At 43.8% G+C, this 19156-nt stretch overlaps 1 protein-coding gene across 1 annotated transcript in view; it reads left to right on the top strand.

Moving 5' to 3' along the window:
- Positions 1 to 19156, top strand: part of LOC145416424 (uncharacterized) — a 65719-nt gene that overhangs the window by 37238 nt on the left and 9325 nt on the right. The window contains exons 3-4 of the mRNA XM_080285372.1: positions 7931 to 8062; positions 16414 to 16636. Of these exons, the coding sequence (XP_080141498.1) occupies positions 7931 to 8062; positions 16414 to 16636 (355 nt within the window). The remainder of the gene's footprint in view (positions 1 to 7930; positions 8063 to 16413; positions 16637 to 19156) is intronic.

Here is a 19156-nt window from a genome sequence, read left to right on the forward strand (position 1 = left end):
GCGGGTGCGAAAGTGGATGTATGTGGATTAACTGAAACTAAATGGCGAGGTGAGAGTGTGAGAGAATGGCAGTATGGATGGGGTATATGTGCAGAAGCAGGTGAGAATGAGAGGGCAAAAGATGGAGTGTGTATTGTTATGAGTAACAGATGGAAGGAGAATATAAGAGAATATGGATCAGTTGGCTCAAGGATTGAAAGTTACACTACAAATGTGGGCGATTGTGTGCGTGTATGCGCCAACGCAAGATCGTGCAAGCAGAGTGAGAGAAGAGTTCTGGACAAATGTGGAAGTGTGCATGGAAGAGTTTGAGAGAAATGAGTGTTTTTGATTGGTGATATGAGTGGTAAAGTAGGGAATGTTAAGGTGGATGGAGTAGTTGGTGAGTGGGGTGTGCCTGCTGAGATAGATGAGAATGGCAGTGCTTGGGTGGACATTTGTGCCAGAAGGGGGTTAGTGATAGCCAATACCTTCTTCAGGCACAAAATGATCCACAGGTATACATAGCCAGTGATGAGAAGGGTGGGTGGTGAACTGAATGAAAGGAAGGCAATGATTGATTATGTGTATGTGTATGAAAGGATGCGAAGGTGTGTAATGGATGCAAGAGCATATAGAGGATGGGGGAGTCGGCTTTCTGACCACCCCTTGGTGGTCGCCAGAATCAAGGTCCAAGTAAAATGGAGAAATAGAAGAAAGAAAGGACGGGAGGAAGGAGTAGATGCAAGGAGAGTGGAAAAGTTACAAGAGGATGAGAAAAAGGCAAAATATAAGAGAGAAGTGGAGGAACGATCGGATAAATATGAACTGGAGCAGATGGGGGACGTGGAAGGCATGTGCAAGATATTCACAGAAGAAAGTGTGCAGCATGTGAGGTGCTGTGCGGGGTGAAGAGAAGATGAATGGGGGTGCAAGGAACAGCATGGTGGAATGAAGAGGTGAGACAGGCTGTGGCAGAAAAAAAGCATGTAATGAATGGATGAGAAATAGGGGCGTGGAAGAAGCTGAGAGATGGAAGAGAGAGTTATATGTAGAAAGGAAAAGAGAGGTGAAAAGATTAGTAAGAGAAAGTAAGAGGAGAGTGGATGAGGAATTTCGAAGGAATTTGAGTGTAAAGTGGAGGGACTGTAAGAAAATGTTCTGGAAAGAGGTAAAGAGAGTTAGACAGGGTGGCAATGAAGTTAGTAGGGGAGTGAAAGATAAAAATGGTAGATTACTTGTGAAGAAGGGAGAAAAAGTGAGCAGATGGAGAGAACACTTTAATGAATTGTTGAACATAGAGAATGAAAGTAATGCGAGTATAAGTGGCTGGGGAATGGCTGGGAGAAAGAGGGAGGTGAGAAGACAGGAAGAAATCAGAAGGATGGAAGTTGTGGAAGCAATGGAGAAAGTCAAAATGGGTTAAACCCCAAGAATTGATGGAGTGTGTGGTGAAATGCTGAAGTATGGGGGAGAGATAGTAGTAGAATGGTTGTGGAAGATGTTCAGATTGTCCTGGGAGGAAGGTAGAGTCCCGGAGGATTGGAAGTCAGGTGTAATTATTCCCTTTTACAAAGGGAAAAATGAAAAAGAAGTGTTTGGTAATCATAGGGGCATTTGTCTTCATAGTGTCATAGGAAAAGTATATGGTAGGATACTTACTGACTGAGTTAGGGAAATAACTGAGGAATTAGTTGAAGAAGAACAGGGAGGATTTAGGAAGGGAAGGGGTTGTGTAGATTAGGTACTCATTCTTAGATCTTTAGTGGAAAAGTTTCTAGAGAAGGGAAAGAAGTTGTATGCAGCCTTCATGGATATGGAGAAAGCATATGACAGGGTGGATAGACAAGGATTGCAGAAAGTGCTGAGAATATATGGAGTAGATGGAAAGCTGTTGAATGCTTTGAAGAGTATGTATGAGGGTGCTAAGGCTGCAGTGCGTGTGGATGGTGAACTGAGTGAATTTTTCTATTTGAAGGTTGAGTTGAGACAGGGATGTGTCATGTCTCCATGGTTGTTCAATCTGTACATGGATTGGGTTATAAAAGAGATACAAGGTAGGGCAGTGGATGCTGGAGTGGCCCTAATGAGAGAGGGCAGTGTTTGGAAACTCCCTGTACTGTTGTTTGCAGATGATACTTTGTTGTTAAGTGAAGATGGAGGGAAGCTACAAGGCTTGGTGGATGAGTTTGGAAGAGTGTGTAAGAAACGGAATCAAAAGGTGAATGCAGGGAAGAGTAAAGTGATGGTCTTTGAGAGAAGTAAAGTCAGTGAATGTACAGTGAGGTTGGATAATGAGAGTACGTTCAAGTACTTGGGTAGTGTGATTAGTAAGGATGGAAGTTTGGAGGGTGAAGTGCTTGAAAGGGTACAACAAGGAAGAAAAGTTTCTGGTTCCTTGAAAGCAGTGATAAGAAACAGGGAAGTGAGCATGGGAGTGGAAAAGTTCCTACATGACAGTATTATGATACCAACTCTAACGTATGGAAGTGAAGCTTGGACGTTGTTGGAGGGACAGAAGTCAAGAGTGAGAGCAGTGGCAATGAGTTATTTGAGAGAAGCATGTGGAGTCACATGGAGAGACAGACTGACGAATAAGGATGTGAAGGAGCATTGTGTTGTGGATGTGGATGTGATAGGAAGCGTTAGGAGAAACACACTGAGGTAGTTTGGCCATGTGGAGAGGATGGAGAGTGAGAGACTGACGAGGAGAGTGTATGAGAGTGAGGTGGAGGGGGAGAGGGAGGGGGAGGCCAAGGATGAGATGGAGGGATCGAGTGGAGAGGTATATGAGAGAGGAGGGTGTGAGTTGGGAGAGGGCAGTGAAATGGCCGAGGACAGGGCGACGTGGAGGCGATTAGTTTGTGGCCACCCCGTAAGGGATTAAGGTGTCTGGCGATAGATAGATAGATTGAAAATTCAGATCTGGGTAATTTGAGGTCACTGGTAGAGTGTTGGCCTTTTTTGGTTCAGGCGACACCTGGTACCCCTGGAACCCAATTTTTGGCATGGAGACTGACATAATCTCCAGTTCAGACATAGGCCATGTGAGGTTGACCTCTGTGGTCAAATGAGGTCACAGGTCGGATGTCATTTGAGGTCACCAGTCGGAGGTCATTTGAGGTCACCAGTCGGAGGTCATTTGAGGTCACCGGTAATACAGGCTCAAACGACTGGACCCAGCAGCCCAATTTTTGGCATGGAGACGCACATGACCTCCAGTTAGGACACAGCCTATGTGAGGCTGACCTCCGAGGTCATTTAAGATCACCAGTGATAGTAAACAGGTGTGCATAAATACTATTTGTTAGTTTGCAAAAGCTGAAACAGAAAGTTCCTGGACCTATTATAATCCCTCTTCAAAAGCATTGAAAGTACATGGTCTTTCTGGAGTGGAAAGAAAGACTGAACTAGAACAAAAATGTTGAGAATTTTTGCCTTTTTGGCCCGGTAACGCCGGGTACCCCTGCTATATAGTAGCCTATATATGCATTGTATATATTTACCCATACCTGCCCCGGAGGAGTTAGGGGACAGGTAATGTTTTCATTCAGTTTGTCTGTTTGTTTGTCTGTCTATTTAACTGTCTTTTTTTTTCTTAATGCTAGGAAGAAGGAACCAAAGGCCACGAGCCAGCAATACTGTTCTTTCCAAGAGAAAAACAAAATACAAGGGAGTGCCAAGTTCAATGTCCGATCATTTCGAGATGCCTGGACACACTGCGTTTGAAAGACTGGAGATCATAGCCAGCAGGAAATACAGACAAAGAAAGACAATTCCAGAGTTGACCTGTTGCATAAATGAAGGACTGAGAGTAATGGTTAACTCTTGCATTAGAGAGTTGGACAGAAAAGGGATGAGAGTTTCCTGCTAGACAGGTGCTACGTGCCCATCGTAGAGGTGGAGGGATGCAAGCAGACAGTTCAGAGGAATAGTGACCATTGAAGCAGCGACAGAAAAGAGATAAAGATGTAACAGTGCGGTGAAGAGACAGAGGTTGAAGGGAGCCAGTAAGAGGAAGAGAGTTAATAAGACGAAAAGCCTTTGACTCCACCCTATTGAGAAGAGCTGTATGTGGGGAGCCTTCTCACACATGAGAGTTGTACTCTACACAGGGGCGGATAAAACCAGTGTATAAAGTCAACAACTGTGCAGGGGTAAAGAAGGAACGGAGTCGGCCTAGCACACCTAATCTCTTGGAAGCAGATTTTACAAGAGGTGTAATATGATCTTTCCAAGACAAGTCCCGAGTGAATGAAACCCCAGGCATGTTCAAGGATGATGGAGGATTAGGAAGCTGTTAACAACTTTATGCGAAAACTGCAGATGTGATTTTGACTAAAATCATAGGGATGATGGCCTATGACCTTCTGATCACCTTATTAAATTTTGGATCAAATTGGGCCACGGCCCAGGCTGTAGGCCCCCAAAATGTAAAAAAAAAAAAAAAAACGAGGACTTAAAAATCGTTTCTCGTCATAACTCCTTTCAAATTCGTCGTCTCGACATGAAACCTGAACCTAAAGGTGCATCTTTCAAACCTGCATCCCATAACATTCCTCATTACATCAGGGGGATCGCCCTCTAGTTAGTGGTAGGGGGGTCAATGTCAGGTGTCGGGCCTAAAAGTTCAAATGGGCATAAAATCGTCAGTTTTCACCCGAATTACTCCAAATTTGATATGTGACATCTTTGACTAGATATCCCGTAGTTTTTATACGTCACCACTAAAATGACTGCCAGGGACGGGTTTGCTGTGCCTTGACACCGCTTCTTGTTTATATAATAAAAATATTATATATATTTATATGTGAAGGAGCGCTGTGGAGTGGATGTGGATGTGATAGGAAGCGTTAGGAGAAACACACTGAGGTGGTATGGACGTGTGGAGAGGATGGAGAGCGAGAGACTGACGAGGAGAGTTTATGTGAGTGAGATGGAGGGGGGAGAAGGAGGGGGAGGCCAAGGATGAGATGGAGGGATGAAGTGTAGAGATATATGGGAGAAGGGGGTGTGAGCTGGGAGCAGGGCAATGAAATGGCGAGGGACAGGGCGACATGGAGGCAATTTGTTTGTGGCCACCCCTTACGGGATTAAGGCGTCTGGCAATAGATAGATAGATAGTGTGTATGTGTGTCTGTATGTATGTGTATGCGTGTGTGTATGAATGAATGTGTGTATGTATATATGTGTGTATGCGTGTGTGTATGTATGTGACTATGCAAGTGTGTATGTGTGTATGCATGTGTGTATGTGTATGTATGTGTGTATGTAGGTGCGTATGTTTGTACGATGTGTGTGTGTGTGTGTGTGTGTGTGTGTGTGTGTGTGTGTGTGTGTGTGTGTGTGTGTGTGTATGTGTGTGTGTGTGTGTGTGTGTCTTCATCAGTTTGTCAGTCAATCGATTGTACTCTCTCTCTCTCTCTCTCTCTCTCTCTCTCTCTCTATGTGTATATATCTATCCATATCTGTCTATCTATCTATCTCAAGCGGAGAGAAACTGATAGATAAACAGGTTAATAGATGGAGAAAATTTGTATGATTGGCGATAAATAGATAGATGGGCAGAGAGATAAGTAGATAGATGGATAGATAGATGAACAGAAAGATAGATACATAAAGAGATAGGCAGACGAATAGCTAGATGGATAGATAGATAGATAATTGGATGGATGGGTAGATAGATAGGACAGATAGATAGCTGGATAGACTGATAGATAGATAGATCGATGGATGGATGGGTAGATAGATAAATGGATGGATAGATAGATGGATGGATGGATAGATAGATGGATGGATAGATAGACAGGTGAAAGGATAGACAGATAGGTAGACAGACAGAGATAAATGGATAGATAGATAGATAGATAGATGAATAAATAGATTAATAATGACAGATAGATAGACAGATGGGTAAATGGATGGATAGATAGATAGATAGATGGATATAGAAGAAGGTAAATGGACAGATAGATAGATCGATGGATAGATAGAGGATGGGTTGATAGAGAGATGGATGTATGGATAGATAGATAAATTAATAGACATAGATAGATAGATAGATAGGTAAATGGATGGATAGATAGATGGATATAGATAAAAATGGACGGATAGATAAACAGATAGATGAATGAATATATAGATAGATGGATATAAAGATAAATAGATAGCCAGATAGACAGATCGATGGATAGATAGATAGATGGATGGATAGATAGACATGAATAGATAGATAGATAGATGGATAGATAGACAGATAGATGGATAGATAGATGTATTGATAGGTAGATGATGGATGGATAGAAAGATAGATAAATGGATGGATTGATAGATAGGTGGATGGATAGGAAGATAGATAGATGGACGGATAGATAGATAGATAGATAGATGGAAAGATAGATAGATGCATGGATAGGAAGATAGATAGATGGATAGATAGATAGGTAGGTAGATAGATAGATAGATAGATGGATGGACAGATAGAGATATGGATAGATATATGGATAGATAGATAAATAGATAGATGGATGGACAGATAGAGATATGGATAGATATATGGATAGATAGATAAATAGATAGATGGATGGATGGATAGACAAAGAGAAAGAACTGTGTACACTGTGACCTTGGCGACTGTGTGCGTATGTACGTATTTATTGATGTGTGTACGTATATGTCCATGTACGAACGTGTTTGTATGTATGTATGTATGTATGTGCGTATGTACGTGTGTATATGTTGATGTGGACGTGTGTATGTGGATGTGTATGTGTATGTGCGTATGTATGTGTGTACGATTCTGTACAGGTATGTGTACCTATGTGTGTATGTATGTATGTATGTATGTATGTATGTGTGTATATTCAACTTTTCATGTGCGTGGATGTATGTGTATATCTGTGTGCGTGGATTTGTATGTGTATGTGTGCATCTGTGTGTGTGTGTGTGTGTGTGTGTGTGTGTGTGTGTGTGTGTGTGTGTGTGTGTGTGTGTGTGTGTGTGAGTGTATCTGCAAGTGTATGTGCGTATGTATGTATGTGTGCGTGTTTATTTATGTGTACGTATATGTACGTATTGATGTGCGTGTGCGCATGTATGCTTGTGTCGCTTGTATATGCGTGGATGTATGCGTATTTATTGGTGTATGGATGAGTGTGTGTATGTACTGTACGTTTCTGTGTGTGTGTGTGTGTGTGTGTGTGTGTGTGTGTGTGTGTGTGTGTGTGTGTATCAATCTATATCTGTCTACCTGTCTGTCTATATCCATCTGTATGTGTGTATTTATGAACGTAAATTGTTAGCTTGTGTATGTGTATCTGTGTAAGTAAATTGTGTGTGTATGTGTGTATTTGTTTACAGAAATTGTGTGTGTGTGCATTTTCGTGTGTGTATTCGTGTACGTAAATTGTGTGTTCTCTCTCTCTCTCTCTCTCTCTCTCTCTCTCTCTCTCTCTCTCTCATTAAAGACTCGTAAGCGTAAACATTTGGAATTTCAAATCAAACCGCCAGCTAATGTTTTTTTCATCCAGTCATAGTTTTTACCACATTTCTAGCGTCCCATACACTTTTTTTTAACTTCCAATATACTTCTTAAAAACTATTCATGTTTTTTTATACGTCCAGATCCGTTAGATATGAAGGAAATCGTCGGGAATTTGAATTTTGAAGAGACTTGGAATGTTTCAAACCAACCATCCTTTTTTTTTTTTTTGTCGTTTTGAGGTTGCTATATACTTTCTGTGTTCTAATATACATTTCAAAATATATTCATGCTTTCTTGAGTTCCAGATCCGTTAGAAATGAAATATTTGGGAATCAGAATTTTGAAAAAGGTCTCAGACTTTTCAAACTGGCCAGCCGATATTTCGCCTTTAGTTTTCGAGGTTTCCATATACTTCTTTTGAGTTCTGTTGTACTTCTTCAGATATATTCATGGTTGTTTGGCTTCCAGATCCGCTGCCGATGAAAATGCGTGCATTTCCGCAGAGTTTTTGGCTACAACCCAACAAGACCAACAACATGCCGCCCTCCTCCTCCACCCTCCCCCCCCTCATCCTGGGCAAGGACTCCTGTGACGTCATAGGTGAGCAGATAGATAGATAGATAGGTAGGTAAGTAGGTAGAGAGAGAGAGAGAGTAGATAGATAATTAGACAGATAGATGGACAGAAAGCGAGAGAGAGAGAAGGATGAGATGTATACAGTAGATAGTTGGATAGACAGATAGACAGAAAGGGAGAGAGAGAGGTGAGTAGATACGTGGACAGACAGATTGATAGAAAGGGAGAGAGAGCAATGAGTAGATAGATAGATACAGATGCATAGATAGAAAGGGGGAGAGAGAGAGAGATGAGTAGATAGATGGAGGGACAGATATATAGATGGATAGAAAGGGAGAGAGAGAGAGAGAGAGAGAGAGAGAGAGAAAGGGAGAGAGAGAGAGATGAGTAGATTGATGGATAGACATAGACAGAGTGGGAGAGAGCTGAGTAGATAAATGGAGTGACAGGTAGATGTATAGAGGAGGAGGATAAGACAGGGAGACGGAGACAGGTAGGTAGATACCCTACATACATACATACACAAAATATATACACACATACCCAGGATACATAGTCATACACAAAATACACACATACATACATACATACACAATATACATACATACATACGTACACCCGAGATAGTAAATTCTCGACCACGTAGCCTAGGTGTGTGTGTCAAGTGTGCTGGTAACACTGTGTGGGGGACGGGCCAGAGGACGTGCAACATATCCCCCGACCCCCTCATAATCCGTATCAGGTTTGGTTTGGTGTCGTAAGATTTGTCTGCAATAATGCACGCTATGGACATGGGGTTACTGATCCTAGATATACTTATCACCTATATCAGTGGAAGGGAAGTGAGACATACGTATTATTAGTTGCAGCGTTGAGCTTTTAATACTACGGCTTGTATGCAGCGGTAATTGGTTCGGATAACGATACAGGTGTCACTGATTCATCCACGATATAACACTGTGTGGGGCAGGAGTCGGAGTAACGCGGAGCAGAATTTCGCTCATGTTCTGGTGTCAACATCTTTTTCCTTAAGAAGTTGTAGTATCACACATTTTACATAATAATTTTTAAAGCTGTTTAGTCATAATTAACAGTGTGTAATGAAGTTTGAATGATGAACAACCAAATATCATTTCGCTGTTAGCTGTGGTATAGGGAAGAAGGTGGATGGCAGACCATAAGTGCCACCCTGTTTCAATTATAAAAAGAAGGTTAGGAGAAGTGAAAAGATATCTGAATAGTGCGTCAGTGTAAAGTCCTGGGGTACCATTTATTATGTTGGTATATGTGAATGTACTTAATACCATTCTATAGAGGTGTATAATGTGCTAGTAGAGTTGTCATTTATCTCTACTTTTTGCATAAGCCCAGAGTATATGTAATGCTCGGCACCTCACTTTTTAGCTGACCTCAGCACCGCGCCCTTGTCCGGCTCGGAAAGCGTACAGCGTCAGAGAGGCCGTTTTACAGTTATAAAGGGAGGTTGTGTCGCTCTTACATATCTCTCGGGTCGCAGTTATATTATTCTGTACCCAATAAAGAGAGATTTAATCTGCTCATTTCTGTCACCTTACGCTACCACTTAATAACAGACCAGCTTCCACCTTCTAGTGGCAGAGGACCTTTGGTGGGAAGTGTCGGGCAGTGACGGCGAGTGGCTGACGTGTACTACAGACAGTGTCGTCGATCCAACACGGTGGTCTAGTTATACTATAACAGCAGAACACTTAATATGTAGTCAACTGCTACTCCATAACGGCTACATTTTATTGGTGCTAGCGGTGCAACGATATTTAGTGCTAGCCGTGTACCGATACACTCAACATTAGTAAAGACAAATAGAAAATAGGTGTAATATATTACAAATACAAAATAGGTGTAATATATTACACCTATTTTGTATTATACACCTATTTTGTATTTGTAATATATTACACCTATCTTATATTTGTCTTTACCAATGTTGAGCGAAATTCTGCTCCGCGTTACTCCGACTCCTGCCCCACACAGTGTTATATCGTGGATGAATCAGTGACACCTGTATCGTTATCCGAACCAATTACCACTCCATACAAGCCGTAGTATTAAAAGCTCAACGCTGCAACTAATAATACGTATGTCTCACTTCCCTTCCACTGATATAGGTGATAAGTATATCTAGGATCAGTAACCCCATGTCCATAGCGTGCATTATTGCAGACAAATCTTACGAAACCAAACCAAACCTGATACGGATTATGAGGGGGTCGGGGGATATGTTGCACGTCCTCTGGCCCCTCCCCCACACAGTGTTACCAGCACACTTGACACACACACCTAGGCTACGTGGTCGAGAATTTACTACCTCGGGTGTACATACATACATACATACAGTATATACATACATAGATACATACATACATACAAGAATACATACATACATACGTACATACATACACACACAAAATACATATATAACACATACATTATCTATCATATATGTATCTGTGTACATATAATTATGTAACCTTTTGTACATGTGCGTGTGCTTGGTGAATATCTGTGTACGTTTGCATTTGTATATATGTACGTATGGATGGATGGATGTGTGTATGTGTGTGTATGTGTGTGTGTAGCTTGTCTGTATACGTACAACCACATGCACCAATCTATGTACGTATCTGTGTATGTGTGTATAATGATGTGCATTAATCTATACATATGTGTATGTATGTATAACCATGTTTTCCTATCTGTGTATGTATCTCTGTATGTATGTATGTAGAACCATGTGTTGCAGTCTATGCGTGTATGTATATATAATCACATGTACCCATGTATGTATGTATCTGTATGTATGTATAACCATGTGCACCAGTCTATGTATGTATCGGTGTATGTATGTATAACCATGTTTTTTTTATGCGAGGAAGAAGGAACCAAAGGCCATGAGCCCGCAATAAGAGTTCCCTCCAAGAGAAAAACAAAATACAATAGAGAGCCAAATTCAAGACCCGATCATTTAGAGATGCCTGGACACACTGCGTTTGAAAGACTGGAGATCATAGGCAGCAGGAAATACAGACAGAGGGAGACAGTTCTAGAGTTGACCCGTTGCATAAATGAAGGACTGGGAGTAACGGTTAACTCTTGCATTAGAGAGTTGGACAGAAAAAGGATGAGAGTTTGCTGCTAGACGGGTGCTACGTGCCCGTCGTAGAGGTGGAGGAATGCATGCAGACAGTTCAGAGGAGCAGTGACCATTAAAGTAGCGATAGAAAAGAGATAAAGATGCAACAGTGCGGCGAAGAGACAGAGGTTGAAGGGAGTCAGTAAGAAGAGGACAGTTAATGAGACGAAAAGCCTTTGACTCCACCCTATTGAGAAGAGTTGTATGTGGGGAGCCTCCCCACACATGAGAGTTGTACTCCACACAGGGGCGGATAAAACCCCTGTATAGAGTCAACAATTGTGCAGGGGTAAAGAAAGAACGGAGTCGGCTTAGCACACCCAATCTCTTGGAAGCAGATTTTACAAGAGATATAATATGATCTTTCCAAGATAAGTCCTGAGTAAATGAAACCCCAAGCATGTTCAAGGATGATGCAGGATTAAGCTGAATATTATTAAACATTAGTGGTTATACCTGTTGAAGATTTTGATGGGTTGATAGGTGCAAAAAGTGAGTCTTTGATTTATTAAAAACAACCAGATTATTTTTACCCCAGTCAGAGATACGAGCCAAGTCAGACATTAGGTGTGCCATAGCCTCATCCCTTGTTTGTTGAAGTAACTGCTGAGATAGAGGTTGTGGGAATCGAATGGAAAGGTGAAGGGTGGGGTCATCAGCGTATGAGTGGATTGGGTTAGATGTACAGCTTAGAAGGTCATTGATGAATAAAAGGAAGAGAGTTGGTGATAGGACAGAGCCCTGAGGAACACCACTGTTAAAAGATCTAGGAGAAGAACGATGGCCGTCTACAACAGCGGCTATAGAACGACCAGAAAGGAAGCTAGAGATGAAGGCACAGATAGAAGGATAGAAACCGTAAGAGGGCAGTTTGGAAATTAAAGATTTATGCCAGACTCGATCGAAAGCCTTTGAGATGTCAAGTGCAATGGCAAATCTTTCGCCAAAGTCCCGAAAGGAGGACGACCAGGAGTCTGAAAGGTAGGTGAGAAGATCGCCTGTGGAGCGTCCCTGACGGAACCCATACTGACGATCAGAAAGAAGGTTGTGATAGGAAAGATGCTTTAAAATTTTTCAATTAAGAATAGACTAGAAAACTTTTGAGATACAGGATGTTAAAGCAATTGGACGATAGTTAGAGGGTTGGGAATGGTCACCCTTCTTTGGGACTGGCTGAATGAGAGCAAACTTCCAGCAAGAAGGAAAGGTACAAGTTGATAGACAAAGACGAAAGAGAAGTCAGAGGGGGGAAGTGATGGAGGAACAGCACCGGAATCGTCTAAGGTGGAATTGGAGGAGAAAGTCTGAGCGAAGAGATCTGCTTTATCAGTAGAAGAAATAGCTACAGAGCCATCAAAGTAGAAAAGAGGAGGGAAGGATGATGTGGTAAAGTTGTTAGAATGGTTTTTGGCAAGGTGCCAAGAGGAGCGGGAAGAATTCGAGTTAGAGAATTGAGAGCATTTAGTACGGATGAAATTATTTTTAGCAGAGCGAAGAACAGACTTAGGACGATTCCGGACAGAAACGTATAAAAGATGTGATTCAGGGGTGGGTTGGCTCCGGTACTTTTTATAGGCCCTCTCCTTGTTGTGGACAGCAATAGAACAAGCGTGATTAAACCAAGGCTTTCGTGCATTGGTCAAAGGATATGAGAAAGGAATGTATGCTTCCATGCCCGAGAGAATAACCTCCGTAATGCGCAAGGCACACTCAGATGGCTCCCTGCCATGGAAGCAATGATGATAGAATAAAAATCCAGTTCTAACTAGATGCTAACTTATTTAATCTCCGGCGTCATCAAGCACAATCGAAGACTGAAATAGCTCGTTTCCTAAAGCTGCAATATGTTGATTGTGTTATCCTTGCACATATCCCAGAAGCCATACAACAATCTCTCACCATCATTTCCAACATATACCATTCAATGGGGCTCCTAATAAATGTTAATAAACCAGAAATAATATCTCAGAGAAACATTGCTGCAGTGCCTCTTGCATTTCAGATAAATGGCGAAAATGTAAAGCAGGTGGAGAATTTTATCTACCCTGCAGATGTGTTCACAGATAAACATAACATTGACGCAGAAGTCCTTGCACGAATTAACCACACCTCAGCCTCTTTTGGGCATCTCAGATCCAGAGTCCTTGAAAAGACCAACTTGAGAATCGAGACCAAAGTATCAGTTTATACAGCTGAATGCCTCTCCACTCTCTTGTGTGGTGCTGATTTCCAGACTATATGCCAGCGTCACATCACACAGCTTGAGTCTTTTCACGTCCGATGCTAACAGACATCCAAGGACTCACAAGGGAGGATAAAGTCCCTCACTCACAATTCTCCAAAAGGCAAAGTCAACCAGCATAAAAACCATGTTGGTTAAAAAACAGCTGAGATGGGTCTGACACGTGTTCCACATGTCCGAACACCGCCTTCCCTGCCAGGCTCTGAATAGCCAACTCCCTACAACACGTAGCAACCCCGGGGGACTGAAGAGAAATAACGATCAGATATGGACAATTCTGCCGAAAAGATCTTGAAACCGATGTCACTGACAGGAAACAATGGCGAACCCTCTGCAGTGAAGGAACAATTCATCTCAAAGAAGCTCGGAACCTGGCCAGAAAAGGGTCAAGACAACGGAGGCACAACCCAAACAGAGTTCTTCCAGGAAACCCGGACTTGATAGGCCAACTGTGAGACAAAGTTGGCGGATCCAGGATTGGTCTGCACACAGACCTTGGCAGCAAAGACCGAGACACACACCTTGGTGAGTGTAGTAGCTGGTGAGTGTAGTAGCTGGTGAGTGTAGTAGCTGGTGAGTGTAGTAGCTGGTGAGTGTAGTAGCTGGTGAGTGTGGTAGCTGGTGAGTGTAGTAGCTGGTGAGTGTAGTAGCTGGTGAGTGTAGTAGCTGGTGGGTGTAGTAGCTGGTGGGTGTAGTAGCTGGTGAGTGTAGTAGCTGGTGAGTGTAGTAGCTGGTGAGTGTAGTAGCTGGTGAGTGTAGTAGCTGGTGGGTGTAGTAGCTGGTGAGTGTAGTAGCTGGTGAGTGTAGTAGCTGGTGAGTGTAGTAGCTGGTGGGTGTAGTAGCTGGTGAGTGTAGTAGCTGGTGAGTGTAGTAGCTGGTGAGTGTAGTAGCTGGTGAGTGTAGTAGCTGGTAAGTGTAGTAGCTGGTAAGTGTAGTAGCTGGTGAGTGTAGTAGCTGGTGAGTGTAGTAGCTGGTGAGTGTAGTAGCTGGTGAGTGTAGTAGCTGGTGGGTGTAGTAGCTGGTAAGTGTAGTAGCTGGTGAGTGTAGTAGCTGGTGAGTGTAGTAGCTGGTGAGTGTAGTAGCTGGTGGGTGTAGTAGCTGGTGAGTGTAGTAGCTGGTGAGTGTAGTAGCTGGTGGGTGTAGTAGCTGGTGAGTGTAGTAGCTGGTGGGTGTAGTAGCTGGTGAGTGTAGTAGCTGGTGAGTGTAGTAGCTGGTGAGTGTAGTAGCTGGTGAGTGTAGTAGCTGGTGAGTGTAGTAGCTGGTGAGTGTAGTAGCTGGTGAGTGTAGTAGCTGGTGAGTGTAGTAGCTGGTGAGTGTAGTAGCTGGTGAGTGTAGTAGCTGGTAAGTGTAGTAGCTGGTAAGTGTAGTAGCTGGTAAGTGTAGTAGCTGGTGAGTGTAGTAGCTGGTGAGTGTAGTAGCTGGTAAGTGTAGTAGCTGGTGAGTGTAGTAGCTGGTGAGTGTAGTAGCTGGTGAGTGTAGTAGCTGGTGAGTGTAGTAGCTGGTGAGTGTAGTAGCTGGTAAGTGTAGTAGCTGGTGAGTGTAGTAGCTGGTGAGTGTAGTAGCTGGTGAGTGTAGTAGCTGGTGAGTGTAGTAGCTGGTAAGTGTAGTAGCTGGTAAGTGTAGTAGCTGGTAAGTGGAGTAGCTGGTGAGTGTAGTAGCTGTTCTTCTGCTGTAGTGGAAGGACAACTTTAATAACCGTGCACATCAGTCTATGTACATATAGCTATGTACATATTTACATATGTACATAACACCAGTGCACTGGTCTATGCGCGTATCTGTGTATGTACGTATAACCATGTGTACAAGTCCATGTATGTGTCTATGTACGTATAACCATGTGTACTAATCTATGTACTTATCGGCGTATGTATGTATAACCATGTGTACCAGTCTTTGTACGTATCTGTGTATGTACATATAAGCATGTGTAGCAATCAATGTATGAATCTGTGTATGTACACATAACTGTGTGCGTCAAACTCTATGTACGTATAACCATGTGAACCAATCTATGTGTGTATCCGTTTGTGTACATATAGCCATGTATGCAACAGGTCAACTCTGGAACTATCTTCCTCTGTCTGTTTTTCCTGTTGTCCACGACCTCCAGTCTTCCAAACAGTGTGTCCAGGCATCGCGAAGTGAATGGAGCTGGAATTTGGCTCTATCTTTTTTTTTTTTTTTTTTTTTTTTTTTGAGGAAGCAGTTTGTAGACACCCCTGGCCTTTGGTTCCTTCTTCCTTGCATAAACAAAATGTGTGCCAGTTTATGTACGTATCTGTGTATGTACGTATAACCATGTACACCAACCTGTGTACGTGTATATGTGCATATAACCTTGTGTACCAATTTATGTATCTGTCTGTACGTATAACCATGTGTACTAGCCTACGTATACCCATGTGCACAAGTCTATGTATGTGTGTAAGCATGTATAACTATGTGTACCAGTCTATGTACACATATCTCTGTATGTATAACCATGTGTACGTATGTGTGCGTGGGATCGATATCGTGGCTTCTAAAACAGCAGACGGTCAACGAACTCATTATCTACCTGTCTACTTCTACCTCTCTCTCTCTCTCTCTCTCTCTCTCTCTCTCTCTCTCAATGAAGTGAGTCAGAACTGAGAGAGAGAGAGAGAGAGAGAGAGAGAGAGAGGCCCTTAATCCACCAAGCATTGTAATCCGACCAGATCATTAGTACGCTGGGTGGTAACCATTGCTCCAAATGGTGGATTATTTCACACATATGGAAGGAGAGAAGGAGGGAGGGATTGGGGGGATTGGAGGGGAATTGGTGGGATTGGAAGGAGAATTATAGGGATCGGAGGGAGAACTGGAGGGGTTGCTGGAGGTACTGGAGGGACTGGAAGGGGAACTGAAGGAACTGGGGGGATTGGAGGGAGAATTGGAGGGATTGGAGAAGGAATAAACCCTTCTTCGTGATTTTCTCTCCAGATGTGAGACCGGTGACGCCCACGACGGAGGAAACTTCTCCGGCAAGGGTTGGGAGTGGAGGAAACGAAGGGAGGGATGGAGAGAAGGAGGGAGGAGGCCTTGGAGGAGGAATTGGAGGGGCGGAGAGAACAATAAAGGTAGTGAATCCGGACCTTCTCTCCAGACTCTTCGATTCCGTTGAGCAAGGAGAGAAAAAGAAGATGGCGGTCGTCAGGAGAGGAAGGTCAGTTGGAACTTAAATTTTTGAAATATTTAAACGGATTTATTCATGATTTATTCACTTATTATATATTATTTATTCATATTATTCATTTATTTACTCATAAACAGGTACATACATACACATACATGTACATACATGCATACATACACAGATACACATACATACATAGACTAAAACATAGTGTCGGTTTTCAGGCGAGATGGTCCACTGGATTAAAATTTTTGAATACTTATGATAATAATAATAATAATAATAATGACTGAAATACCACCCACAACGATGCACCACCGGAACGTCGCAACCCCCACCCCAGGGGGAGACCACGGAGGGGCTCCGAAGGCGCGCGCACTACCCAGGCAGTACGGGCCTATGTCCCCTACTACCTTGCGCCCTTATTCCCCGCAACGGACCCAGTCAGGAGTAAGCAGTGCGAGGGCATTACCCTCCAACCGAACCAGCCCTCGCCAGGTTAGAGATGGGACTGAAACTTCAGTCCCAGACAGCACCCACGTGACGACCACTAACCACAGAAGTACCGATTGCTGGCTGCATCCACCCCCCTCTGCAGGGACAAGTGGCGGCCATTAGCCACACCTGTGGGGATATGGCCACTAGCCACTCCCCTCCTGCAGCTGCTACAGGGAGTGAGACCTTGGTGACGGCCATTAGCCGTGATGGCCATTAGCCACACCGTGCCTGCCATCTCCTCATCTCCCAGGACCTCGGTGACGGCCATAAGCCGCACCAGTGAATAGGTGACGGCCATTAGCCGCACTCAGTTCACATTCCACCAGGAGAACAGGGCTCCAGCAACGGTCACTAGCCGTGCCGGAGGACGGGCGATGGCCATCAGCTGCACCTCGCCCTCAGTCCTGCCAAGAAGTTGGGCCCCAGTGGTGGCCATTAGCCACACCAACAGGAGAGGGATGGCCACTAGCCGCCCTACCCCTGTTGCCCTTGGGACCTCGAAGACAGCCACTAGCCACATCAGGGAGAGACTGCCCACCAGCCGTCTCTCATCCCCTGTGACTTCCCCCTCGGAGGACGTCCCTTGCTCAGCCCGCCTTCCTGTGGCTGAGTGAGATGCCCCTCCCATTCTCCCCACAGAAGTAGAAACTACCCTGACTGGAGGAGGTCCTGGCAAGGCCCCATTGTGACCCCGGGAGTAAGAGCAGTTCAGCCGGTGCTCAGGCAAGACCACCCGCTCCCGGATTCCCAGAAGGACACCACAGCCCACACCTGACGGCGACATGGCCCAAAGGAGACCACAGTCCTCAGGCTCCCCGAGACACCCTTCGAACCCCCAGGCATGACCTTCCCAGCCCCAAAGGATGACGACCCTCTCTCCAGGGCAGGGGCAGACAAGTGCACCTGCTCTCCCTATTTGGTCCCATTCCTAGAGACCAAACGACCCACCAAGGCCTTATTAGAGAAGGACCTCTCTCCACGCCACCCAGCAGCCCACTCCAGACGATGCAGACCCTGAGGATGGTCCCGTGCCCTCTGAGGGAAGGCAAACCTGACGGGACCCCTCCCACACCTGGCCGACACCTGTAAGAGCCCAGGACTTCAGCAGCCTGTGTAAACCCTCCTGTCCTGAGGCCAACTTCCAGCAGTGTACTTTTGACAGTGTATTGTGTGACAGTGTATTGTGTCCCTGTTATTGTACAAACCTTCCTGTCCTGTGATTGATTTCGTACCCAGACAGTGTATTGCGTCTTTGTCATATTTGCATTGTATGTTTGTTTCTGAATTTGAGATAATACACGTGTAAGGTTGTTGCCCAGAGTTTTTATGCACTGCTCCTCTCGTACTGTACCCTAGTTCCGGTCTAGAAAGAGGACCCCGGCTCCGTAACTAGTGTTCTTAGGACGAGGAGTCGACCTAAAAACACCTAGCATAACAGTGATAATAAAAATAATTATAATGATGTTGATGACGATCATGATCATGATAAAAATAACGATAATAATAATAATAATAATAATAATAATAATAATAAAAGTAATAATAATAATAATAACGAGAGATAATCATTCGGGAGCAGATATGCCAATCACCGCCGGAAATGCTGTTGGCCAAGTACAGGATTTAGGCCATATCTTGGTACCATAAAGGTTTCATGTCCAAAGCTCAAGCCGTTCATGAGGTATAATGGTGCTAAAGGCAGGCGATAAACACTAGTTGACCTTTGGCAGCCATTTTGGTGACCTTGACCTTGACCTCGTGTCCATTTTTTTAACTCTGCAAAGATTTTGGTGAATATTTCATGGTGATAGTTCAAGATGTTCATGAGATATAATGGGAACACACACACACACACACACACACACACACACACACACACACACACACACACACACACACACACACACATTCTCTCTCTCTCTCTCTCTCTTACACACACACCGCTCGCTGGTGCAGTGGTAACGTTCCCGCTTGCCAACTGGTGGACGGGAGTTCGCGCCTCGCTCAGGTTGCGAAAAGTTTCACTGACGAAGTGGGTGGTTACTGTCCCTC

Source organism: Coenobita brevimanus, chromosome 106 (assembly GCF_032717465.1).
Source record: "Coenobita brevimanus isolate Jiangsu-jjx chromosome 106, ASM3271746v2, whole genome shotgun sequence".
In the NCBI taxonomy this organism is placed as follows: domain Eukaryota; kingdom Metazoa; phylum Arthropoda; class Malacostraca; order Decapoda; family Coenobitidae; genus Coenobita; species Coenobita brevimanus.